Genomic DNA, 27,795 nt, shown 5'->3' on the forward strand with positions numbered 1-27,795 from the left:
GTACTCAGAAAATGGGCCCAATCAGCATTGTCCTATCACTTTCTGGCAATACAGTTTTAATAAGTTGAATCTTAAGATTTCTCAGGCTTCAATTTTTTCTTTTTATAGAAAGTAACACATTTTAAGTATAATGAAATATTTAAGAGATCGATATGAAAAATAAGTGCCAATTCTGTTTGTCTTTCTCTTTCTTTTATATTTTTTTTTACCTTTGTGAGAATTTCTTCTCTCTTATTTAATTTAAAGGGGATTTGAAAATGTAGAAGAGAGATTACTGAAGAATTTAGGTCTGAAAAATTGCAGTCATTGGTTGCTGTTTAATAAAAAATTATTTTTCCTGAAATTTACAATGCTGGCGTAGTACACAGATATGTTATTCAGCCTACTCTGCATGAAAAGGTTAGCTGTGAGAAGAAATACTACCCACATCAGCGTTGGTATAAAATATGTGGATATGCAGCAGCATAATGGCTTTAAATGCTTGTGTAACTCAACTGGTTCTTGGTGGAATCATCAAGGATAAATTTCTGCTAATATCTACAGGCAGGACTTCAAATAAAAACATTGTAAATGTGCAGTGATGGAACATAGAAATGGAACAGTCTTAGATAAATAATTTTGCCATCTATGTGCTGATGGCTCCTATTCTTTGTAACAGTTCTCTCTCCAGTAACTCCCTTGAAATTGCTCACAAAGCTAGAAGTGAAGTCAAGCATTTTGCCTGGTACCATCCAACCTTCCAGGCTTTGGTTAATGACCAGCTCAGTGCATGAGTTCAAAATACCTTTATGAACAATTTTCTTATTTTTGTTTTTGTTGCAATAGTCAACAGATATTCCAAAATCTTTTGAGCCCAAGCCATGCTGACAGGCATATTGCTATGGGAAGGGCAATGTTGGTTTTCTGTGTACTAGCAGGCTGCAAGGCTTGGGCTGCTGTTGAACGGGAATATGCCAACCATATACAAATGCCTCCATGGCTACCCTGCACTGGGGAATCGTGTGAGCTGCATTCAGATTTGCCACCATCCTAAAATGTCTTTATCTTAATTCAAAACAACAACGTAATGATGTGGAAATGAAGAACAAGGGATGGAGATCTCCACCCATTACAAAACGCTATTTCTTCTTTTGTCTAGCCCCCATAATTGGCTGACTGTAAGCTCCTTAATTTTTATTTTTTTCCATTATGCAGAGCTGGAACTTTTGCTATTCATTTTGAGGGCAGAAGTGGAGCACGGTTATTGCAAAGCTAAAAAAAATTGTGCTTTTCATGAACATCAGGAGGGAAGTACATAAAAGTCAATATAATTGACTTTTTGTTCTGAAGTTCCCTCCTCCTTAAGCATTGTGGCTTTTTTCTATAGCTACCCATTCTCTGTAGGTGCAAATCTGAAAACTATCAAGATGTGCTTTACTCCAGCAAAACTTTATTCTTAGATCTTTGGTTTGAATTTTGAGCAATCCTGTGTGAAGCCAGGATTTGTAGTCAGTGGTCCTTCTGGGTCCTTTCCACTTCAGGATATTCTATTATTCTATGATCTTACACTAAAACAAGTCTGAATCTATGTGAAATATCCATGGACAGACAGTTGATCTGTGAATCTCCAGAAATATATGTTAAAAATGGAATTAAATTCCTCCTGAGCTGATCATCCTGATTCTTAGCAAGACAAGATTTTATTCTCATACCAAAAAATGCGATTTGGAGAGAGTTCAAAAGTAGTGTTACTGGTAATGGGAGGACTGAAATAATAGATTTGCAAGAGAAGATGAAAGAAAGCTCTATTAGTATCATTCAGCTGAACTAAGTAACAGAAAAGCTGATTGATAATTGAAAATTGTCAGCTTCAAAATTGAGTATTTTGAATTATACAAGGAAAAATAACTCAGAATGACCAAAAAATGTTATTTAAAAAAAAAAAAAAATAGTAAAACTAAATGTATGGAATAGCAATAAAATCTGTTAGCCTAAGGGACAGTTCCATAAAGAGAGCAATTGTAAGCACAACAATTTCAACTGAGATTTACTCCCTGGGTTTGAATTCCGTAGATTTGTAAATGAATAGGGCAGAAATTCTAGGAGTGTATTTTACTGCATGAAGCAATCGTGTGTTGAAGGTTGATGATTGGGATGATGCCATCTGGCCCTTCAATCTCCCTTTCCTGCCTCCTGCGCATTAACCAAGACTCACTGTGATCTTATCAGTGAGAAATAAAGTCTTTGCAGGACCCTGAACAGCGATATTATTAGATCCGCTCTAAGGATATTATATACACCACTTCATCACAGGTATTATTGACAGTAAGTGCTTTTACTACTTTTATATATTCTCACTGTGAGTTGTTTTACAGAAAGGCATCCAAATCGAGAATTTTTCGTGACCACCTGAGCAGTTTCTTTATAAGCACTTGCATGAATTCACTACCACAGGGTATTAAAAGGGTGAGGTAGGACCAAAGCGTGATCTAACATAGCCTTCAAAAAAGAGCCCCAAAGGTTACTTCCTTTATGTAAAACCACTTGTCTACTTGAACCCCTCTTTTATTTCTTTCTTTTTTGTATGTGTTGTTTTTGTTGCAAAGTTCATCTGATCCTTTTTAGGATCTATTTACGCCATTCTGATCCTCTCTGTTCTTGCCTCCTCCTCTCCTCTCTTGCTGCCTGCTCACCATGATTCTTTGGCCTTCCAGGCCAAGTATCCTTTCTAATACTCCCCAAAAGCACTTTTTTTTTCCTCAGTCACTCTATTTCTTAGCTAAATAGTGTGTTTAGGAAGAATAAGTACAGAGTAAATACATTGGCACAAAATTGAGCTAGTAGACGCTTTGTAAATTGTGATGCCTCAAGGATAAGAATGCAAGTTGTATTGTTAACAGTGAGTTCATTTGTATCCTTTATTCCCTGGCTATTTAGATAGACTTAGACTTAAACCTCTAGTGAGAGACAAAAAAGCATTTTTGACCATTTTCAGAGCATGCAAATAAAAAGTGTTCTGTCCTGCATTCATGTATGTATATGCATTATGAAAATAATTCTTAACATCTGTCTCGCTCCAATTTATAGGAGGGAGATGAGGTTCTTTAATATCTGTATACCCGGTGTGAGATTAAGAAACAACGGTTCATATGTTGTTGCATCCAGTTTATTACTAAGACCTAATCAGGGAGACGGGGAAGGGAAGGAGGGCGATAGAAAAGATGGAAAAGAAGCAGCAGTTGCGTAAAGCGGGGATAGTCACCAGCAGGATCCAGCAGCGGTCCCGTTGCACGGTGTTTGAAGGTCACGGGCAGAACGCAGCAGAAGACGGAGAGCAGCAGCGTGGCCGGACTTGGGGAGCAGGCAGGTAGACGAGGAAGTCGAGGAGCCAATTCTTGAAGCAGCAACAGCAGTCCGGCAGCAGGCTCAGGAGAGTTCAACAGTATGCAGGAATCACCTCAATCTTCAGGAATCCCTCTATCTTCCGGAATTCCTCTCTCTCCCCCTCTCGTGGTTTTCAGTTCCTCTTTTATCCTCCTTGTTCTCCTGCCTACGTGACAAGGATGGGCTTCGAGCAAGAGTCATTGAGTACCCTCTAAGATGGCCCATCATCCTGAGATAGGTCCACACAAAGGAGCACTTCACAGCTATTTAGCTGCAGTTCATCTCGCTCTCGTTGCCCCTGGCCTTGCCCATCTGCGTTCCCCCAGACAAAGGATTTCACAACCTTTGCCTAGGGCTTGCCTGGACTTGTCCATCTGTCTCCTTAAGACAGAGTTTTTCACCGTCCTTGCTCGGGACTTGTCTGGACTTGAACAAGTCCATCGGTGTCCCCAGCAAACTTTGAGACACAGACGTTGACAGAATAATATCTTACAGAGTAATATCTTACAACATCCTGCCAATCATTCAGAGCCCACAGATAATACAGCTTCCTTTCTGCTCTGGTATTTACATGTGTACCCCCACTACCATGTCTACAAATGCAAAAAGGAAGTGTTCCCTTCCTGGGCCTGCAGTGTCTAATTCAGATTGATTATGCATGAGAAGGAATGTGTCCCAAATGCAATAGTTTCTTGTGCACTACATCTTGTGAGCAAGCAGCCAGTTTGGCTTGCTTCAGTAACTTTTATGTGTAAACAGTCTTTAAAAACATAATCTACACTGTCAAAGCCTAATCTAAATGATGTACTGACACTGCTTATCTTGATATGCTGACTTGGTTTTGAATTCTCTTTGGATTGCTTGGCCCCAGATGGCCTTTTTGTATTTTGTTTACTTTTCACTTAGCTGTCACATATTTATTCCCATTAGATGTACAAAGTCAATGGGTTCAGCCTAGTTTTACAGTGTAGCTGGCTAAGATGGCATGGGGAAAACACTGAGTGAAGCCAAGCAGACGGGCAGGAGGAAAGCAAAGTAATTCTTCAGCTCTAATGTAGAGACCAGCGAAGCAGGAAACTGGTAAATGATCTGGAACAGGATATAGAGGAGTGGGCTTTTTAGAAAGAACTGTTTTGACTGGAAAGTGAAAATTTATTGAAATAGGGAAGGGTTTGTTTAGACAGCATGTCTGTTTTTGAAAGCTTTTTTCTGAATATGTTCTAAAATTTTGTATGCATTCCATATATTAGTTTTAAAAAAAAAGATATGTCTCAAACATCGTGGTTATTAAAATATTATTCCAAAAGCTTAGGGAGATAAGGAGTTGTAAGTCATTCTGTTTAAGATAAATTCTAAACATGTTCTTGCTGTACAAAATTGTTTGGAGATATGTAAAATCCTTCGTGTTGGCTCTAGCTGTGAGGGGAGGAAAATAAAAACAGGGAAAAAAAAATCTTATTAATGTTATCTGGCCCACAATCATGCACACAGTCCAGAAAACAAATGAGTGCTCATGCCATCTACAGCATCTTGAAACATGACTGAAATGTGCACCATCCTGAACTGTGCTCTTCCATCTGGATACCTACAAATACCCTCTCATACTTCACCCAGTGCAAATACCTGTCTTCCCTCTAAGTGGTTGTTTTAATGGTTCAAAGGAAAAACTCGGTGCAAGATTTGGGGTGGAATGTGATGCTGATGGAGGAAGCCTGATGTTTCCTCTTGTACCCTGAGCAAGGAAAGTAAAAGTTTCCTGCACGGTACTATTTCATTGATAGCATGTTGCTCTCTAATCGTGTTTCTTCCATTTTTGCTGAGCTGCTCAACCAAAGCACCACATGGTACCAGTCTTGGTGCATTTTTTTGTTTTGACAACTGTTAGGCACTCAAACGTCAGTCTCTTTAAATGGCAGACTGTGCCGAAGCTGCCACCATTTTACCTGTGCGTTGGCCTCCCTTTGGACTTGGCAGCCCATCATCTAAGATCTTGCTTTGTTTACTGCAGGTGAAACATGGGAACTATGCCTTTGTATGGGATGCAGCAGTGCTGGAATATGTGGCTATCAATGATGGAGACTGCTCTTTTTACACGGTTGGGAACACTGTGGCGGACAGAGGATATGGAATTGCACTGCAGCATGGCAGCCCCTACCGAGATGTCTTCTCACAAAGGTAAGGGCTTAGAGGAGAAACAGAACAGGTCCTAAGAGAAGGTCTTTCTGAACTACTGACCTTTCTTTTAATTTAATTTTCTGTGACAGGAAAGGATTTTGTCTTCACAGCATAGACATTCCCTTTTTCAGAGATACAAGGTTGTTCACTTTCCTATAAACTTCCATAAATATACTTCATATTGCTTTTATTTGGGTTGCTCTTGTTTCTCTTGGAAAGCATTAATGAGATAGGCTAAACTTCATCAGCTGGAAAATGAGAAAAGAGTTGATGCATTTGTTTTAGATGAACAATAATTCTTCCTAATACAAAAGCCTTTTCTTAAGAAGAATAAGGTAAACTTGGGTGCTAATGGAAAACTGAAAGAGATGAACAGATACATCTGATATTTCAGTGAAAAGACCTGCGTTAGAACCCAGAAGCTTAGATGCTGATCTCAGTACCAATGTGTCTTTGGCTACAAAAAAGAGATCTCTATACATATTGTGTTGCTACTAGATTCCAAAATACTAAATTGTATGTATTGTGCCTTTGCAGTGTTCATGCTTCATTCCATTATTGCTTCCTGAATCGTAGAATGCTTTGGGTTTAAAAGGACCTTAAAGATAATCTATTTCCAACCTCCCTGCTACAGGCAGGGACACCTCCCATAGACCAGGTTGCTCAAAGCCCCATCCTGCCTGGCCTTGACTGCTTCCAGGGGAAGGGGCATCTACAACCTCACTGGGAAACCTGTTCCAGTGTCTCACCACCCTCACGGTAAAGAATTTCCTGATTTCTAGTCTAAATCTACCCTCTTGCAGTTTAAAATACTTTTTCCTCATCCTGTCCCTCCCTGCCCTTCTGAAAAGTCCCTCCCCAGCTTTCCTGTTGGCCCCCTTCAGGTACTGGAAGGTCTCTGTAAGGTCCCCCTTGATTCTTTTGTTCTTCATGGTTAAAGAGCCTCCAATTCTCAGCCTGTCCTCACAGGGGAGGTGCTCCAGCTTTCTGATCACCTCTGTGGCCCTCCTCTGGACCTGCTCCCCCAGCTCCATGTCCTTTTTGTCTTGGTGGCTCCAGAACTGGATGCAGTATTAGGATATGTGTGAAATGTAGAAAATGACCAGACTTGTTTTAGAAAAATAATTTCTGTGCTCTAACTATTAGGAGAAGTTGTGGGCTAATCTCATGATCATTTTTCATTTTGGACCTATTCTTTTAACCCAGTTTATATTCGTTTGCACTAGATGTATGTAACAAAATTTTACAGTTGCTATGATGGAATTAGTATTGTTGGACCCCTGCGTCATACTGATGTGATTCTGTCAAGCTCTTGCCTTTGCCTTCAGTCTGCCTTCCATAGAACAGGAAAAGGTAATCAGTGTGTAACAGTATGAAGATTCAGAGAAATCAGTCTGCTCACACACACTGCATGAACAGGGGAAGCTTAAATTCTTTAAATTCTGTTCTATTTTGGGAATGATTTGGCTGATTTTTTTTTTTTTTTTTGGCTGATGTGGGAAGTCATATAATACAGCAAATCACTAGATCAACAATAAGTTTAATTCAATGACAGGTATTTGCTGTATGTATTATAATTAGCATTAGAGGCAATTATCTACTGAATATTTTAATATTCTGACCATGACCAGGCTGAGTCTATTAAATGTCTGTTGTATTCAGGTTTTCCAGGCAAAACAAAGTTGCAAAATTTATTCTTGTAGTCTTCCAGCTGCTAGAGTTCTCAGGTGCTAGTCAAGATGTTTAGTCGTATTCTTCAGAGGACCCATCTTCAAATTTTCTGATTTACTGATAAATACAGTGGACTTGCCAACTAGCATGGCTTGGCTCATACCCAGACAGGTGAGGTTTCCTTGTCCTCCTCACCTTTGCTCTGCTAGTCAAGGTGGATATAACCAAACTGCCCCCTAGGAATGATTTCTGACATCATTTCTAGAGTTACTGTAGGTCTCAGTACACTGGGGAAATGGTCGTTTCTGGTTCTGGTAAAAGACGATCTTCTGCACTGCAGTACTCAACACCTGGATAGATTGGCTTACAGTTTCTGATGCTTTTAGGAACTTCTGGATCATTAGTCTGTGCAGGCATGATGTTCTCAAGTATAACTTTATTTCATAACAAAATTTCACTGTATTATATTTTGGAGGTGTAGGAAAGCAGAAAGAGCAAAAAAAATTGCACATATATAGCTCTTTTTATCCAAGGATCTTTGAAGCAATATTTAAATATTACCATCTCTCCATGGAAACTAAATGCCATTTCCGTTAAATTCTTATGAAATATACAACATAAGGGGACATAAATGAATTCCCAAGGTTGGATGATTTTTCCTGGTGGAATTGGGGATCATAGGCACTCTGACTTCCTCATTTTCAGATTCCTGCTATAGTTCTGAGAGTTCAGGTGGTTGAAGAAAGTGATAATTTGTGAGATCTCTGGCCACCAGAGGGTCTGGGCAGATATGCTAAACTTAAGACTGCTGAGAAAATAACTCATTGCATTATCAAGACTAATAGCTGAACAGAGAAACTGGAATTTGCTTGGAGTTAAACTGCCTACTGAAGAATTTAGAGAGCCTGAGATGTATGCTCTGCAAATGTCTGTGCTGCCTTTATATCTTTATTTCTGTATTATAAGAGGTTATTATATTGCATTTCTAATTATGTCCATAAATATAAATTTACAGTTTGAATCTGCGAAACACTGTATGAGAAACAAAAACGTGGAAGAGAAAGCATGCTTACAAGGTAGCTTACAAGGGTGTCTCTTTTTTTTTTTTTTTCTAAAACATCTTCATTACTGTTTCTTATGATTACTTCCATGTGGTTTTCACAAATCATCCTTGCTTTTCTTCCTAATGAAAAGACTGAACAACCTCCAGCTGATGCAGCCTGCATGCTAAATAGAAAGGGAAATAGATTTCACTGGGTGGGATTAGCAAATGTTCACATGAATATTTCACGTTCTTTAATGCAGTAGGGAACTGGTTTGAAATATATTGGCATTTCTCAATCTTTCCCCAAATAAATATATTTATGTGAAAATGCAGGGCTTCTCTTTTATGAAATTTCATATAAACACATAAGCTGCATAGAGTTAAATCCCTAGGGTGTAGCTGTAGATGGTCTAGCAAGATTACAGGAGATTTTGATCTCAGAACAGGAAGCATGAGCATGAGTTTAAGACTTATAAATACCTTTTCTGAAGATTCAGGCCATTCCCAGAGAAACAGGAAAAGAGATAGAGATATGTCAATACTCTCCCCTTCTCTCACAGGCTGCAGGGCATGAGTTGCTGTCATGATAGCACTGTGGTGAGGCTTAGACGTTTGGGATTTCCAAACATATGATATGTTTGGGATTTCCAAACATATGATATGTTTGGGATTTCCAAACATATGATATGTTTGGGATGTCTGTTATGTGATCCTCTGGGGGACTGACAGATTCAAGCATAGAGGCTGCAGTGCCTGGAGCATGGTGATGACAGTACACTTGTTTGTAATTTTACAGGTGTGAAGTGATGCCTCTAATCTTCAGAGAGAAGAGGGTTCTGCCATATATTTGAACTAATGGAATTTAAACTCAGAATTTTAATTACAAATTCAAGCTTGATGAAAATCTGTATAGGGTTATTCCCTCTATCCTGAATAAAATCTAACATTTTAGGGGAGTATAAACCATTTCCGATGAGTAAAGTTATGTCATTCAAGATGCAGTATGAATATACTTTAAAAAAGCCTTTTTGTTGGTATGGCTTAATATAAAAAAAAAGGTGTCTGCCTGAAAGCACTGCAAGGAAACTGATCTTTCAGACCTTTCTTTTCCGTGTGCAGAAGGTCTCTTCTAGGCCATAACTACAATGTGAGTCACAGCAAGCAGTCTGACTGCAGAGTGAAGCTGCCCTTTTAATATCTTGGGATGGGGAGGTGGCCCTCCGAGGTCCCACGCAGTTGCTGTGACCCTTCTATTTATTGTTGCCTCTGAAAACAGATTCTTCAGGTTTATCCAAAGAACAGTGTGTGGCTGTAGTGCTAGTAGTGTAGAGAATGCTGTAGCTAATGTTTGAGTGAGGGACTTGTAGTATTCTTATGACTTCATTCATGTGTCAGATCTTAACAACTGCACCTGGCCATGCTATTAGGCAGCCAGTTGATGTCTGTGAGTAGACTGTTGTCCCCTTGTCTTTGTTACTAAGGCTTCACCTTCTGAACACCGGCAGCCTTCATGCAGCACATCAGCTTTCTCTGTCTCATTTTTCTTACAAAGTAACGACAGGGGCTTTAATAATATGAACTGTCAAATTCAGTAGGAGACTTTGAAGAGGAAGCCTCATTTGGTTTGTGAGGAACAGTGTGCTGACATTAAATTTGACACCTGTTAAGTCTTTTCAGTCCAAAGCTCTAAAAATTCCACTGACCCCTGGGAGGCATAAATATAATTGCAAGATCTTTCAGAGCAGTTCACAGCATGTCCCATGCTGCCTGCAGTGCAGCTGCAATAGTTCAGGTGTGGTGCTAGGGGCTGGCTTCTGGAGGGATTGAGTAGGAGGCAATGGGGAAGCACTCAGATCCTGTTCCTGTCCCCCTTCCTCTGCTGGAGAACGTTCTTGTTCTGCTGTCCTGGCAAGTACATTATGAGCAAAGGGAACACTAATTTCACACTCGTAGGAAGCCAGACTCTCACTTAAGTAACTCACAGCTGTCAAGACTCAGTACCACTGAAAAACTAAGCCAGAGTTGTGCTAGATTTCTTATATTCCTAGAGCATTCATATGTGATCTGCCTCAATGACTTCACTTTTATTTAAAAGGAATCAGAGAGAGTAGGGGGGGCAGGAGGGGAAAGCAAAATTGCCAATGGAGCCAGTAATATGGCACTCAGCTCATTGTTGGTCAGCTGTTTTCCCCAACCAATGCTGACCCTGGCTGAGTTCCCAGGCACCTGAAGTTGTCTTTGTGCCTGAAGGAGAAGCAGCAGCGACACACATCCTGGTATTAATTTATTAGGGGTGGGGTATGCAATGGCACATTGCATGACAGGCACAGCCACCATGTAGCTTCTGCAGAACTGCAGATTTAATTTGGCATAAATCACAAAGAGTCACAAAGAATTTGTGGTTCAGCTGAAGAAGTCAGACATTTCTTTCTGTCTTGGGGAAAAAGAAATGGAGATTTATATCGATTTCCCCACAACAAGCTCTAAGACACCTTGCTAGCAGCAAGCTGTTGCATTTTCAGATGTCCAAAACTCTGGAGGCAAGGAGGAGAGCCACTGTGCACAGTTTGACTTCCCTTTCACAAATCATTAGGGGATATGCTTTAAATAAAATAGTATGGATTTTTTTTTTCTTGTCCTTTTTTATCTCATCAGCAAAACTCTGGGGTTTAGAAAGTTCCTGCCCTGAGTCATAAATATGTCTTCATCCTGCCTCCTTGCTATTAATTCTCCCTGCTCGAGTTTTCATTCTGTGTCTTGGAGGTCACTGATGTCCAAAGACTACAGTGTAGGGAAAATTGCTTCCTTCCCAAGTACCTTTTTTTTTTTTTTTTTTTTTTTTTTTGAGACCTTGGGACTATGTACTCCTTTCTTTAAGGAAACTGCCCCCGCATTTATATTTTCAATGAAAATCCAAGTGAATGTCTCTTACTTTCTCATTTATCCTTTTGCCAGATAGGGGGAAATTAACCCTCCTAACCTTCCAGAAGGCTGGCCTTCATGATCTAAGTGGATTTTTCATAGTTAAATACAAAGATCATCTGAAGAATAGTAGATGCGTGAGTAGAAGCTCAGGTTTGCTTTGCCTCCATTATTTGCTTAGAATTCTAATGCTGTTCTGTGCTGGACTTGGAGAAACACAGTAGAGAAGCTAGTAAAACCCCTTTCTCCACTTTTATTCTTGTAGAAAACTGCGGGAATTATTGGAGTTGAAGCAAACCCTGTATTTAAATGGAAATATTTAATTCTTTGAGCCAGACCTTAGATCGTGTTCATGGTCTAGAACAAGTTCATGTAGACAAGTTCATGTAACTGAAATTACAGTGGAGGTAAAAATGAAAGTTTGTTCCAGATGTCAGAGCAATTTGACATGAGAATCCAATATTAATTAACTCATACATTGTCGCTGTTAAGAGTTAACTTAAAGGTAGGATGTAGTAACAGGATAGTTTTGATGATAAGCAGGATGTGAAGTAATAACACCTGTAGTAACACACCAATGTAATACGTATTTAACAGTCATAAAAACTAACACATTCCATTCCAATTTTGTAACTGTACACGAGGCTTGAAGGAGTGAAACTAAAAGTTACGTGAGATCCTAGGCCTCAAAATATGTCCACCTTCCTTGTTCCTGACCAACTTCCTCTGAGATTAACTGCAATTAACCTCCATGCCGTGAAGATTTCACGTCCACGATAAATTCATTATTAGAAACTGAGAGAGACAGAAACACAGACTTTAGCAACTTTTTAATATGCTGTAATACTAACTGTTGGGGTGAGTTAAAAGATTCTGCAGCAAGTCTGAAATTTACAGCATGCACATAATGGAAAATGTATTAATGAAAATATGTAACAGCAGCCAGCAGATTAGTGCGCTTTTAAACTATACTGTAATATTAATTGATGAGGGTAAGTTAAAGGATGCAGAAGTAGCAGCACTCAGTAGCTTCAGGAAGAATGGCATGAGGGAAAATCATTAGACTTTGTTGCATTCATTCAGCATTGAGCTATGAAAATTAGAGAACAGCTCATCTGCTTTTTGTGGGATTGCACTTTTTTATCTGATGTATGTGAAGGAGTTTGCTGCTCACTGTGAACAAGGTGCTGTTAAAAAAAAAAAAAAAGGCACCTTCTTACTTACCTTGTTACTGTTTGCTTTCAGAAAGGGCATTGTTTTCAAAATTTTAGAAAAGCAAGCCAGATAAGATGTTTATAAATCCCTCATTACTATCCCTGAACTATTCCAATGAAAACATTATTAAAATGTGTTAAAATTGCCAATAGAAATCACTTTGCAAGCTATTTCTTAAAAAACTTTGTAGCCTTAAGCACCTTGGGCTCAGTTTGTAAAATGACCAGATATTGCCCAAAGAGGTGTGTGCTGACAATCAGTGGCAGAAGCATTGCTAATTTAACTACATGGAAGTAACATTTATTGTAAGCTAAGTTGCTCATGTGTTTTAAAATTTTATAGAACAAGTGCATGGCTGCAGAATTTGGAGCAGCTTAGTTATAAATCTGATGACAGTAAAGCTAAAAGAAGTCTCAGCAAGTGGCTTTCCTCTGAGACCTTTCCATTTTATGAATCTCTAATGAAGAGATTATGCATGTGGTTAACACACACTTTACTGGAGCACTTCCCAGTTTTTGTGGCCACCTTCTCTTGTACTCACGTCCATCAGCCTTGAGGGGAGCAGGTATAACTGCTCCCTCCAATACAACTGGACAGCTGGCTTGCCTGCAGATGCCAGGAAGGTGTAAGGTGAGTGCAAAGCTTCTCCAGCATATAGGAGGGCTCCAGCTGAGCAGCAGTCTGGTTTACAGAGTCACAAATAAAGTCTTAGTTCTCCCACTCCTATGGAGGCACTGTCTGCCAAAGGTTGTTGCTCTTGACCTAAGTTGCATATAGCACTGGTCAGCCAATTTCGGATAAGATGAGCAAAAGAAGCAAAATAGTAAAGAATATTAGATCTTTCCTAACCCATTTTGTTAGTCTGAATGGTAATTGACATTTAGCTGGACCATAAAGCTAGTCTTTAGCTGGCCCTGTTTTCTAGATAAAAGTGAAAGTTTTTTGCCTGAAAATAAAGCCTGTTTTCAAAGCTGAAATGTGCTTTGGTAAATAATGAACTTGATGCTGTGACAATTTGAGGTTTTATGCATACCTAAGCTGGAAATTTTATTTCTGAAGTGTATGGTCAAGGAAGAGCAGCCACTCGCAACTTATGGAGATGAATAGAGGGAACTTTCTTTATTACTTAGTACTGTGCACGAAGGAAGGTGAAGCTGGTGTTGGAAAGACTTTGTTCTGTAGCCCTGAAGAAAAAAACGTCCTGGGGATGAGGTTTGAAGAGCTCCATCCACATTCAGAAAAAGACTTGGCAGTGGTAAGGACTGTGGTCATTGACCTGGGCAAGGTTAGCCCAAAATAAATCACGGACTTGATCCTAGCTGTCATAGATCTGATTACTTTTATGAAAGCCAAGTGCTTTTCAGAGCCACGTTTTGTACTTAAACGTGACTTCATTCTACTTCATAGCTGAGTGCAAATAGAAAATAATGATAATGATATGGCCGAAGAAAAACTGTGCTTGCCACTTTATTCATAAAACACTTTGCAGAGTGTATTTAGCAATTTGCCACTGTACCCACCTGCATGTAGAGCTTTTAGTGCAGGTCTCTGACACTGTATTTAGTTCATACTTAGTTCAGCTAAGACTTTCCTTTTGTATGCATTTATTCTGCTTTGTACATTATGTTATCAGTCACTTTCAATATTTCGAAGTCACAGCAGTCGTTTTCTGACACATTTGTCAGAATGAACTGCCTTGATTGCAGTTATTACAGTCTGCAGTTCCTGAGTAAGGGAAGAGTCTTATGCAGAATCAGAACAATGAAATTGCTCAATAAAACAACAGATTAAATGGAATAAAATTAGACTAAATAGGAGCTTTGAATGACCAACCAAAAAAAAAAAAAAAAAGGGAGAGGAGTGCAAGGCAGGTTTTATAATCCCGCACAACAGAATTCATCAGGAAATATCTAATTTTTTTTAAGTTGATATTCAAGGATTTGGAAATGGCTCTTTTCTGCTGCCTGGTAGTGAGTCAGTAAAGTATGTCTTACTTTGACTTCCTGTTAATCAAATGCTGTATTGTATTCCTCTAATGATCACTCTCAACAGAAGGATTTTAATAATCAGTCCATTACAGTCCTGGCACAATATAATGAGGGGCTCTGCCCTAGCCCAAGAGGGTGCCTACACTCCTGATTAACTTCAAGTCCAAGTGGTAGTAATTTATCATGGCACACGAGCACATCTCTCCCTCACATGCGCTTAACGCATGCAGGGGGTTTGATAGTTGAATCTAAAGGCCCTTTCAGTTTAGGACCTTGGAGGAAGCACAGTCATCTGGAGAGGTAATTATCCTTTTGTGCTTACTGTAATTAAAAATATATATTTTTTTGCATTATATTTACTACTATTGTCTACAACTGAAAGAAGAGAATAAAAAGAGGCAGACTTCCAAAGCAGTGAAGAAGAGCTGTCCCTGCATTGCCTTACTGCTGTAGATATTACAGGTGCCCTCAACAAGGCAGAGAGGTTTCAAACATAAAAGGGGAAATAACTTCACTGGCTGTAGTACTGTAGGTGGAGTCCTAAATATGCTCAGAAAGATCATCTGTCTCTAAAGAGATCTGATTCTTACAGAAAGCCCAAGGGACAGATAAACTGATTTAAAATAAAAAAATAAAAATTAAAAAAAAAAAAAAAAAAAAAAAAAAAAAAGCAAGAATTCTGTTATAGTCATATTTGTAGCAAAAAGTAGCAGAATACTTAAAAGGGATTTGCGGCTTTGAGAGCAGGGATTAGGAGTTCCTGACCCAGGCCTGAATTTTCTTGGCTTTGCATGAGAGGAGGAGGTATCGTGTGGAGCTGAGCCTTGAACTGGCTGAGAAGCTTGCCCTCTGACTTGTATTGTTTGGCTGTACCAATTTCTTTGTGTTTGGGGTGACTTAATTAGCAAAAGACCTTCAGATCATGGAATTACAACAGATTTGTACTGCTTAAGTTGATGGGAGAATTTAATCCTATAAAAATTTCTTTGGCATAATTTAGATGTAAGACTCAAGATTAGCATTCCTGTGAAACGTGGAATTTACTTTCTTCCTCCCTTTTGCCTGTAAAGTACTGTGCAAAGTTGTAGAAAGGCATCAGCTTTGACAGCATGCTTACATACTGTGCAGCAATCAGGGCATTCAAAAAGCCATCAGGGTTCACTCACATCATCCAATTCATCTCCATTCTTCCACCCTACACAAATCTGTAGAAAATAGTAAAATCCACAGAAGAAAAGCAATTGGAAACGAAGCATTGTTATATTTCAGAGGAAATGAAACTTTGTCATTCTTTATATCCCTCTTACATTAGAAATATCTATAACACTTTTTTTTTTTTTTTTTTTAATGTGGCGATCATGCTCCCAGTTAAAGATATAAGGCTTCAAGGAGCAGTGTATCTGAGCATCACAGTAACAGGGATGAAGGGATCCACCTACAGCTGAGAAGCCAGCACAGCATTTAATCTCCCTCCTGCCAGCTTGGTTTCAAATTGTCCATTGTCTTTTTCCTTTCCTTCTGCCCCAAGTGCTTTCTAACTGCATTTTCAGTTAACGCTGACCCCTTTATGCAGGCTGTTGGAGTTGGGCAAAGGCAAGTTTTTGTCTGCAGGGTCCCTCAAAACTGGTAAGCTGTTGACATTTGGGATTGGTTTGCAGTGAAGGAGAAAAGATTTGATTTTTTTCCAGTTTCTAGGAGGAAATGGCATGAGCCCTTTGTCTTTGTTCACTGGGCAGTTCATTGGGCTGAACTGCGGTCATCTTTTGGCTTGTGTTTGAAATAAAGCCTGGGGAATAGGCTCTCACAAGAAGACTTATATCCCAGGCTGGCAGGACTGGGAGCAGACCATGCTGTTCTATTTTCAGCCTACTGTAGACCAAGACTGTACTGCATTTTAGGTTCAGATTTGAAGATGTGCTTGCTTGAACTTAGGGATGCTTGATCAGAGATGCTTCCTGATCCCCACAGGCATTTCCATGCATGCTAGCATCACTTGCCAAATTGTATAAAAAATAAAGATGCTAGCCCTTCATCTGGATTAGGCAATTATAAGCTCCTTGCTAGAATCCTTAAATTTTACAGCCCTCTAGATCACAAGCATATGTATGGCACATCCTTTGCAGCTAGAACTATCTTGGCTGAATCTTAATAGTGATGTTGTGTAAATAGCATGGTATCTTTACTCAGCAGGAGAAATGCTGCAGGTCTTAATTGATTTATTGACCTGAATAAACAGAGTAGTTTATTCCTACCTGGAGATGCCTTCTTAAAGTTCAGTTTGTGGTGCTTATGGGTAAAACCTGGTTTATTGGTCCTGGATACAACAATATACCCAGCATGCTGCCTATGAACAAAAGTCATTTTCTCTTTAGACCTGATTCTGGATTTCACAAGCCTTCTTCCTGTGCTACAAATCCTAATGGAAACATTGAACCTGGGCAAGAAATGTCCTTATTTGCTGCTCTTTCTAGCAGCCTGCACTGCTTTCATTTGGGGCTCTAGTGGTTCTTGCCTTGAGCCATAACGCTTTGACAGCAAGGTTTGTAAGAAGCTTTTTTAGCAATATTTACTTTTCTATAGAATTGTTTCCTGGCTGGAGGTTCTTAACTTGAGGCCTTTTTTCAAAAGAAATTTCAACTAATTTCTTGAATTCAGTTTTAACATAACAAAGTAATACATAGCTCAAGGAGGAAACATGATAGTATTTTTAACTCAAAGTTAGGAAAAAAAATGATGAGATTATCAGGCAATTGCTCACAACCCTGTCAGTCGTAACTTCAACATAACTTGTCATTTCTCCTGTGTTACAGTCTGTTTCACAGTAAGACTGTAGTTAGCTAAATTAACTAGTATTAGTGAAACATTTAGATGTCATTAGGAATCCTGAAACTGAAATCTTCATTAATGATGAAAGACAAAATCCTGTTATTTGATAAGAAGACATAGAAAAGAATGCCTACAGTAATTGCAGAATCAGTAATGATAAAGCAGAGAAAGTCTGAATTAAGATGAGGTAAGGAATCAATTAGTTCATCCAGCCAAACCTAAATCAGCTTTCTAATGACACTGCACAGTGGTGTCATAACCTGTGGTTATGACTATGACATTTCCTTAATTATTAGAACATGAATATATAAAAACAAGTGTGTTTGTTTCTGCTCATTTACTTAAGATTCGTGTTAGATTTTTGTCTTTGGATGGTTATTTAGTGGCAAAGATGGAAAGGTCAGTAAGCTGAAAGCTCAGAAAATTGAAAATGTGTGGGAGGAGGCTGCTTAACCCTGTTTTACTTCTCTGAATATCTTCCTCAAGCTGTATGACATATTCAACCCTTTGTGTCACAGCATGCTTAACAAGATTTTGTAATGGCCTTTCTGGCCCCACTCTTTGTGAATCTGTTTTCATTTTTAAACCACTCTTCCATCACCCTGCTGCCTTTCTCCTCCAAGCTTATACTCTGCTCCTTTGAAGCATCTTTTTGCCCTATTCAGGGCACTCTGGTCACCTTTGCTAGCATATGTGAATGTTTCAGCTCAGAGCTTGGATAGCCCTGGAACATCCAGGAATACTCCAAATTGCCCATTGTCCATACCACGAACCCACTGGAAACTTCCCATGATCTATTCTGCTTCATTACACTGCTTATTGAATTTTGTCTTTCATACTCTTGGGACTAGCATCAATTGTCATGGCAATTATTTTCAGATGGTTGCAACATGTGTATTTGGAGGAGGGTAGGAAAACTGATGGCAAGAAGAAGGAGTAGCAGTTCAAAGATGCAGAAAATATCTGTTATTAATACTTCCCAGTGTCAAAAGCATTTTTGGATGTAGATCATTTGACTTCAATCCATACTGTGTATCTTTCATGTAAGCTTCCATTGAATATTATTGGTTTGTTCTTTAATAATCAAGACGACATTTAAAATGATTGATAAAATAAGTGGTTCATTGTTGTGAAGTTATTCCTTAAGTTGCTACGGCAGTCATATGCTGCACATGGCTTGTCCATTTTATGGTAGGAAAGAGTTTAAGAAGGAGCCCTGAGGCGTGTTTAAAAAAATATGGACTCTCATTAAGGATAGAGTCATAGAATGGCTTGGGTTGGAAGGGACCTCAAAGATCATCTAGTTTCAACCACACTGCCATGGGCAGGATTGCCAATCACTAAAACAGGTATTAGATCAGGTTCTTAGGGTCTTTAGCACTTCAGTTTCTCTGTGATGCTTAGTTGAAGCCTCCCTAATGCTTCAGCAGAAAGAGGCTGCAGAAATGGTGGCTGACTGTGATTTCAGATCATCTGACCATGTTGCATTGTGGATGAGACCTGAAGGCAGACCATTCCATTTCAGTGCAATTGAATTTTGGGCCTGCCTAGTGACGCTTCTAGCATGGATGGGATTATTTCATACTTTGATGAAACTGCTTCACAGCTCCCTCAAGTCAGACAGACGTAATAGGAACAAATTCTGTCTCCGTAACATCCTAGTGCAAATTTCTTATTTTGCAGTGCAACTTAACACAGAGATGTTTTGAATTATCTTAGAACAATATTTAGACAAAGAGGAGAAGAAGGATCCTTAGCTTACTGATGGGCAAAAATCTGAGCAAGAGCTACCTGCTTCTCTGTCAAGAGCTGGCTTTCACTGGGGAGGGAAAAGGATTCTTTGCACACAGGTTGTCATATATGTGTCTTGGGTTTGCTGCAGGGAGTCTCTGTCCTTTGCCTGAGGAAGTTATTTTTCCATCTCATCACTTAACCACATGCCTTGGAAAACAGCAAAGGGTCTTGCCATACAGTGGGTAGCATTTTAAAACCTCTTAACACATAAGATATCAATATTGAACTTGTGCTGGAGATTACATTTCCTGATGCTTCGCTCTTTTATAATCAGCCACTACGAGGGGAAAAAAAAATGGTCTCATTGTACTTATTTCACCATCTCAAGGGAATAGAAGCTGGTTTCATGTCAAACTGGAACTGACAGTTTTCTGATTTATGGTGTTTAGTGGAAGCTGAAAGAGTGCTTTCACAATGCTGATTCATTGCAGAACATTGTATGTTCAATATGACAATAAAGTGGGAATTTTTCTTCTGTGGTTCTTATGTGTTTGGGGTTGTTTCTGAGGCAGTTGGATGCAAGGTGACAGGAGTCAATTTTAGAAAATTTTTGCTTTGGAGGACTTGAAAGCAAAGCTGAAAGGAAACTGATACTGTAATGATTCATTTGACATTGGAGGCTGAAACTTTCAGCAGTGTTAGAAGGCACTTTACTGTAACACGCTTGAATTTCATAGCCACGCTGACAATGTTTATCTAGGACTATTATCAGCAATAGGCACTGGAGAAAGAGGTTTGAGATCGCAGCTATTTAGGGGGTTGATTAAGTGAGAGTTGATCTGATATTCCCTTTTGGAAACATACCAAGTGTGAGAATAGACAGTGCTCACCAGTTTCATGCATAAGCACAGAATAAAGTATAAAATCCTTACAGAAATGAGGGATGATCCCTGAACCAGCTATCCATCCAAACACCTGAATCCATCTTTTATCTTCCTTTCCTGTAGAGCTCTGGAACAACTTTGCATTGCTTAGCCGTTTGTATGTTCACTTAAAATAATGTTTTAAGTAAGCTTGGTTGGTTTGTGTTAGCTCTGCAGTTCAAGATCTTTGTTTGTCTGATAAAAACAGAAGACCCAAGTGACAGAACTACAGACAATTTACTTTATTGCTGTTCTATGACCATAGGAATCAAAGGGACCTGCTGGGTCATCGAATCCATTATCCTGCTATGATAGGCAAGCACACCATGTGGTTCCTTTAGCAGCTTCATCAAGCTCTATCTTTATTCCAGTCTGGAGGATTTTTTGTGCGCTTGAGTGTTCTCCTGTGGGAATTTTCTTGTTCTAGTGTGCTCCTTATGTTGAGCACACTTATAATTTTCTTATCTTGTGTTGCTTGCAGAGCATTCTTTGTAAGTCCAGACCAGATTTCTTTATAGCCAGTGTGTTACTGAATGCTTTTGTTAATGTTGGCTTTCCCTTCCACATGCTTGTCTCTGTTTTTGTTTTCAGCCATTTTCAGTTTTGCTCCTTTTTTCCATGTGCCTTAGGAGGGCTTTTTTCCTCTTGCAAGTGAGGTCTTTCTTCATCCCTATATCTCAAATCAACACTGATTCATTTATTGAGAGTCAGTAACAGCAGTTGTACAGAGCGTATCAGATGAGACTGCAGCTGCACCTTCCTCAGATTGAGTCAAGAATACCTTACTTGGTAAGGCAGAACATTTCTCTCTCACAATTTCATCACACTGGTAGTTCTTGTTCACTGTTAAACCCAAGCCATTGTTGTTCTCATTCACATAGAAACAATGAATTTCTGCTTAGTAAGGCAAACTGTCCTTCTTCCTATAATGTTCTTCTTCATCAGCTCTGGATTCTGACTCTCATCTCAGTAAACAGTACTTACTGAAACCTTTACTGAAAGTTACAGAGAAATTCTCTTTGAATTCTGAGTTTGAGTGATTAATAAATTAGGAAGACGTTTTCAGATGGATGGCAAACTGATATCAGTATCTGTGAATATCATAATTTTTAATTAATTATTATGGCCAGTCCCATGTAAGTCTCCTGGAATGGCTCTTCTTTATTTGTTTCTTTGTTGTTGTTGTTGTTTTGATCTGAATCTAGCCTTTAGTAGGAAAATCTCAGTCATTATTTGAGTAGCCATACAGCAATATCAGTGCATTCGTGTAGGAAAAGGCCTGATATGAGTACACGACTGAAGTTGAAAAACTTTATTTTGTTATTCAAGTTTTCTAGTAGATAGCTCAATTTCATTCACTCTTCTCACACCCACACTCATTCAGTACGAAGAGAATAGTAGTACAGAGGAAAATGCCATTATTGTAAACTCTGGCTTGCATTTCTTTATTCCTTGCAAACCTGAAGAATAATAAATGCAGATTGCATCAGAGATGTAGCTGATGATAATAATACAACATTTGGTCTCTCGTTATTTATTGTAGTAGGACAATTACAGAAATCTTGTATTTTTGTGTGGTGCCACTGAGATTTACAGCACTTCATATCAAAACTATAGAACAGACTCAGTTAAGGCAGAACTCTTTTTTCTTATAGTCAGAGGTAGTACTTGTGATTGCCACCAAGAGCCTGCTTTCTTGTAAGAGCAGTGAGATAAAAAACAAATTGCTTCCATACTCTTCACCTGGGTCCTGAACCTTTTAGCAAAACTGGGCTTTGAGGCTCCAGGAAAAGCCAAACTCTGGTGTGTTTCCCATGGATTGATATTTTACTGCCAGCATTTTGCAGTAGAACTACTGTTATCTCTTCTTGGTAGATAAATTCTATATGTTTTGTGATAGATTTTTACATGTTAAATAGCATAAAATACTGTTGTTATTTGAGAAGTATGGGCTATTGTAAAGTATTAAGTGGAGTCAAAGACAGACTTTTCTCTAAACATTCTCTTCAGATTGACAGCTGCATGTTTTCGTTTCAACACTTAGAAGCTTTCGGTGCAGATATGCTGCTATCTTTGTGGGAGAGATTTGATCTGTGGTCATTGAGACATAATTCATTTTTGGCTGGTACCAGTAAAAGTAATTGTGATGTCAGTTCTGTACCTGAGTTACTTATGATAGATATACTTCTGGATTAGGCAATCTGCACTCTGAAATAATGAGAAATGTCAGGTTCTGGTTAAAAAACGAGGAGTAAAATATCTCTGCAGGTTATTATCACTTTGAAGGATTGTGGTTCCTCTCCATTATTCCCCCCACTATTGTTGAATTGTCCAATTTAAGTGAGTAACAGCACATTCTTTCTAGAAACTGTTGGTGGGAGCCAAGGAAATAAAATGTAAGAGGGATGTATTATAGGAAGAATAGCCATATATAATAGCCACTGGAAAAGTTGGAAGACAATAATAAGCAATCAAATTCACCCACTTGATATTTTGTTTTTCAAAAATCTGAGCAATACACACTGACCAACCTAGTCTTACTAGAAAACAATTATTTTTTTGCACAGTTCCTCCTAATACTGTTAGCGCAGCAGTATCACAGGCTAGATGCATTCTGCCTCCATTAAAACTCATAAAGCTGCCAATCTTTTGTCACCATGTATGATTAACTGTAGAAAGAATTAGGTGCCCCTGCACTTTTACCTTTGTAAAAAGAATAGTTGTGTTTCAATTTTCAGAATGAGAGTTTTCCATATATGCTGAAGATTTCTCTGATTTCTATCCTTTTTAAAAAAGAATACATTAGATCTTGTCTGACTGGATAAAGGGCAGGGATCATTCTGCAAGTCTTTCTTGACTTATCTGTAGTCTTTGACTGGGTCCCAGAGGATCAGTTTGCTGCAGCAAAGTTGTCTGTGCAGTTTGTTACTAAAGCAGCTTAGCATTGCTTGAGGTGGATACTTGCCTTTGACAGGCATTTCGTTAGAGATAGAATTTTCAGTTAGCAACATTCAGGTGTTGGTGATCTTAGAAATAGAACTTGTGTGTATGGCAGCCTGCCCAGAGAACATCATTTTGAAAAGAGCATCACTCTTTGGTTTGCTTGTTCCTTTCAGATGCCTTGTTATTTGGCACAAGTCCATTCCACCATGCCAAGCATCCCTTTTGTGGAGAAAAACAGAGTGGGATTCTGCAAGAATTCCCTTTTGGGAAGTAAAAAGAAAAACAAAGTTTGTACTGCCATGACGGTTTGCGAGGGCTCTTCAGTAAACACTCAGCGATGTCTCGGAGCATCCTTCCCTTGTCCCATTTTGTCAGTTCCATTTGGGATGAGTTACTCACATAACCCTCATGGGATGAGCTGACATGTGTATAATGCAATGGAAAGCACAACAATGACAGTAGAGCAGCAAGATCCTAGGCTGCAACAAGTAAGGATTTGCTCAGCACAGCAGTCATAGGCATGGAAATAAAGGAAAGAAGTTGCTTATCTTCAGAAGGCCTCAGGTCCAGAGGAATCTCCGGACAGATAGCCTTTGCCTTAACCTTTAAATGAGGTCTGGGAAGGGCTTTGTTGCATGCACGGAGCTCCCCTGGGTTGGCCCTGCCTTCCCACCAGGAGCTCAATCACTGGTTCAGGCCATGACTTAGCATTTCTGCTACAACAGGGAATACAAACCTTTATGGTCTACAATGGGCTTAGGTTGGTTCTGATTACATATTTAGATTAAACATAATAAGGAGCTTTTAAAAGTAAACTGTTTTTTAATTATAGCTGTCCCTTTTACTTTGGAACTTGTTAGAATACTATAAGCAATTGAATCATTATGCAAAGTCACCAGATTTCATTATTTGCATCCCAGCTGCCATTGTGGCCCATGAATGCAGTGCATTTCTAAACAAGGAACAACCTTCTTTTTTCTCTTTTGCATTTGAGAAGTGTAGGACAGGCCAAACTGTCATGCTTAATTCATCTTTAATGAAAATGTATTTATTGTTTTTCATTTTGTAAGTGAATTTAGGACTTGGTCCGTACAGAAGAAAAGAAATCAAAACTCTTCTCTGGGCTAAGATCTTATGCTGTGTGCCAGGTTTTATTATGATGTGAATTTTTATGGCCACATTTCAAAGCCTTGTGGAACAGAGATTATAATAAAAATGTTCCTGGGGTCTGCATCCGTAGCAGTGCTGGGTGTCGCTGTTGTATGGAATTTAATTTTCTCTCATCAAACTGCACATTGCCACAGTATGTTCTGTCTGTGTATTTGATTTACATAAACAAATTTCAGAGTAGCTGGGGTATGCTGGCATGATGAGACAAACACAAAATGTCACCCACCACCTTAAATGTTCCGCATTGTATTTTAGTTGTTATTCTTTACAGGTAGTGCTGCTGCTGCTCTGTTAAATAGGTTTTCATTCATTCTCAGTCCTTCTTGCTCGGCTTCGCTTAATGATCTATGTCAGCAACTAGATGCCAGTTTAGAACAAAACAAAATAAAATTGATTTTCACAGTTCCATTAAATTTATTTTACAACATAAAAGCTATTAGTCCGATTCCTAGCTGAAGCCTGAACATCTACTCGGGCAGAGCCTCCCAACCTGAAATCTCCTCGGCCAAGCTAGAGGAGGCGCATAGGTTAGCCACTTTGCTCACTTCTACCCCTGCCAGAAAGCAGAAGGAGCCCAGGATGTTCTCCCTTGCAGCTGACTCCAGCTGGCAATGGCACAGGCAATAGTGTGTGCATGGGAAGCATGATGACGTGCTGGCTGCACCATGTTCCAGCTGCTGGAGGGACGTCAGGAGTGCCTCTCTCTTGGGGTACTCTTTCCCCTGCCCTTCTCTGACTGCGGTAGATCTGTGAATTGAAGGAAATTCTGCCTTTAACTTGGGAACTGGAGCTGAAGTTGGAAAAGGCTTGTTAGAGCATTCAGTTTATTTCCCTGAGAACAGATCTGTCCTCTGCATTTCCCATTTCTTCAGCTGTCTTGATTTCTTTCTAAAGGTTGCGAATCAAGCATTTTATCTGGTTGTTAAAAAGCAGAATCTTGCTTTCTTCCTCATGCATTTCTTGCAGCAGAAAATGTTATATGATTGGTTTACTCAATTTTCAGTGTATTGTACTCCATGACATCTTGTAGGCAGCCCCTATCTAACTGATATTAGATAAGCACCATCTATTTGTATGGTGCCCATCACTGTGGTATCCGAACACCAATGAGGCAGCTTTCTTCTCCTTTCCTGTATGCTCATCAGGTTGGCAAGACTTATGATTGTCAGCTACATTCCTAATACTTATGCTTGTGTATGTTCATGTTTAAATGAGCTGCAGCACTTTACCAAGCTTGCTGCTTTTAGCCTGTGTCAGCATTTTGCAGCATCAGATAAGACAGACTTTCTATCATTTCCCACAACCTCAGGTTTTTCAAAAAAGCAAAAAAGGAAGAACTAAGCAACTGGGAGCTGTGGCTGCAGGAAAATATATATATATCCTTTTTTTTTTTTTCATCTGCACAACCTGTATGAAGGCTGGAGAATCAGAGATCACCAAGAGTACTGGAGCTCTTTGCCCTCTGCTTGCCTTCAGTGGAAGGAGTTGGGCTCAAGGATGAGTGGTGCGGATGCAGCTTCAGTAATGGCACTGTTGTTTCCGCTGGTAGTTTTTAGGAACACCTGTCATTGTTAATGCTCTGCTTACTGCAGTTTAAAGGGATTACCTTCCTTCAGCTTTCATCTCCCCTGGTGTTGGAAAACATCCCCAAGTGGAACAGAAGACTCTTCAAAACCTACCAAGGTTTGTTGGCATAATATTTAGTGTCAGTATGCATCCTCCTTTGGCTTAAAAAATGCATCACAAATTGAAATGTCAACTCTGCTTCCCTGCAAAATATCTGTTTTCTTTGAGAAGTTAATTACTGATTTCAGCACAGCTGAAATGAGGCCTAATGACGGCCTTCTCTTAATTGTTGACAAGTGATGGCTTGATTGGAACTAACTTTACACAGCTTCAAATGTGAAATTTAATTGTGGTACATTTCCATTTGCTTGGATCCTCCAAAGAGCCTAGCTTATTATCTGGACCTTTAACAAAGTGGGAATTGCAATACATGAAGAGGCATTTTGAATGCTCTCAGCAGATGATGTTGAATTCTGCAGCAGCAAGCTGTGCACTATAGCTATCCCCCATACCTCCAGGTAACAGCAAGGAAAATGGACCTGACACATGGCAGGCCTAAGGAAGGCAGCAGGTGACAACGACACTGATGGATACCTGAGGATGTATATATTAGCTGAGATAGGTTTGAAAGACAGTTTCTTCTTCTGTCGTTTTTAAGGAAGGGAAATGGGTGAATCATTAAGAGGTCACTTTCCTTGCCCCAGTGCCTCAATGATGGAAGCATGAATGGCTGCCTGAATTCAGAAACATTTCATTTCACTTCCCATGCTCACCAGGCCAGTTTCGCCTGAGGAGGGACTTATTCTGCCTAATTCAGCGCATCTCAATGGCATCCTGGCCTCACTTCCTTATTTTACCCATTTTTTGTTTGGTGCGTGACCTTAATCCTTGATTAAATTAGACATCCTTTGTTCTACCAAAGCTTTTCTGAGCCCAACAGGATTAGGCCTTTAGTGAGCTATAACAGAAGCAAAGCCTGTAACTCAGAATAAGTGATTTCCTTCCTTTCTATGTTTTCCTGCCAGAAACAATGAAAGTAGCCACAAGAGACAAGAATAATGCAGTCTTATTTACAGAGTGCTGAATGTAGAGTCTGTGTTATTTACACTCTATCAAATTAAACTGAACTGAATGTTTGCTTGACATCTACCTTTGTGTACCAGGTCTTATTCTAATGGCAGAAAACAAAATAAAACAAAATCTGGGAATTAGCGAAAAGACAGTGACTTACAGACAAGTTGGACCTAGATGGTAGTGTTTGTCCAGATCTGGCTTTTATTTTCTAACAGGTTGAATCTGATGTTTTATTGCAGGCTTTGTTTTGTTTTGTTTGTTTTGCATTGAGAATATGTTTTTATGAGATATGAAATTGGCCACTGACTCTAATTATTTTCTAAAGTCTGATATAGATGTTTAAAAATCCCCTTGGTATCAAGGCTGTGCAGGGACTCTGCTCCAACTGCAGAGACTAGAAAACTGCTAATAAATGCAGTGCTTTCTGCTACTTAGAACACCTAGCTCTTCAACCTTTGGCTTTCCACCATCCCACGGCTGTAGGACCCCTTGAATTCAGCCGTGTTCTCTACCATTTACCAATATGCTACTGTTGGACATCAAGAAGTCATTTCTTTGTGAAGTTTCCAAGCGGGTTGCATTCTTTTCTTCTGCCAGCAGTACCTCTTCGTGTACCACTTCACCCAGAGATTTTGTTTACCTATAAAGCCAATGTGATGAAGTACTTCATGCCAAGCCATGATGATTGGATCCTTAGTTTTTTTGACAGCCCTGGCCCACCACCCCACAGCCTTTCTTGAAGCAGATTTCTGACAGCTGCTGCTGAAATTGATCTCCTGGGCTGAAGGATGAGCATCCAGAGCCCAAAGGAAAGATCAGGGAAGCAGAAAGCTTTCCATACCTCATCACTTTGTAGGGGTCAATTGAAGGCTGGAAGTGAGACAAAAAGGAACTGGGAAGAAAGCAGAAGAAGAGAAAGAGAGAAGGCAGATAAACTTTTGTGCAGCCTCTTCTGACCAGAGATTAACTTGAGGTATTTGATCATGAGACCCTATTTAAGCTAAAAAATTATTACTAAATCTTTTCTGAAGCCACCAGGCAAGCGTATATTTAATGTAATACAGGATTCCAATTCTTAAGATAGTTTCATTATTTCATTAATTTTCCCTTTGGTTTCAAAGGCTTGCTGTCTTTCTGTTTACGTAATGCTTAAAATTTTGACAAACCCTTGTGGATTTGC

General features: G+C 39.3%; 1 protein-coding gene across 2 annotated transcripts in view; it reads left to right on the plus strand.

Moving 5' to 3' along the window:
• The window catches only part of GRID2 (glutamate ionotropic receptor delta type subunit 2), a gene marked incomplete at both ends in the record, with an annotated part of 691,297 nt that overhangs the window by 625,648 nt on the left and 37,854 nt on the right, over window positions 1-27,795 (plus strand). For both annotated transcript variants that reach the window (XM_079534493.1, XM_079534494.1), the window contains one exon: window positions 5,372-5,538. In XM_079534493.1, coding sequence (XP_079390619.1) covers window positions 5,372-5,538 — 167 coding nt within the window. The remainder of the gene's footprint in view (window positions 1-5,371; window positions 5,539-27,795) is intronic.

Source organism: Tetrao urogallus, assembly GCF_951394365.1.
Source record: "Tetrao urogallus genome assembly, chromosome: 4".
In the NCBI taxonomy this organism is placed as follows: domain Eukaryota; kingdom Metazoa; phylum Chordata; class Aves; order Galliformes; family Phasianidae; genus Tetrao; species Tetrao urogallus.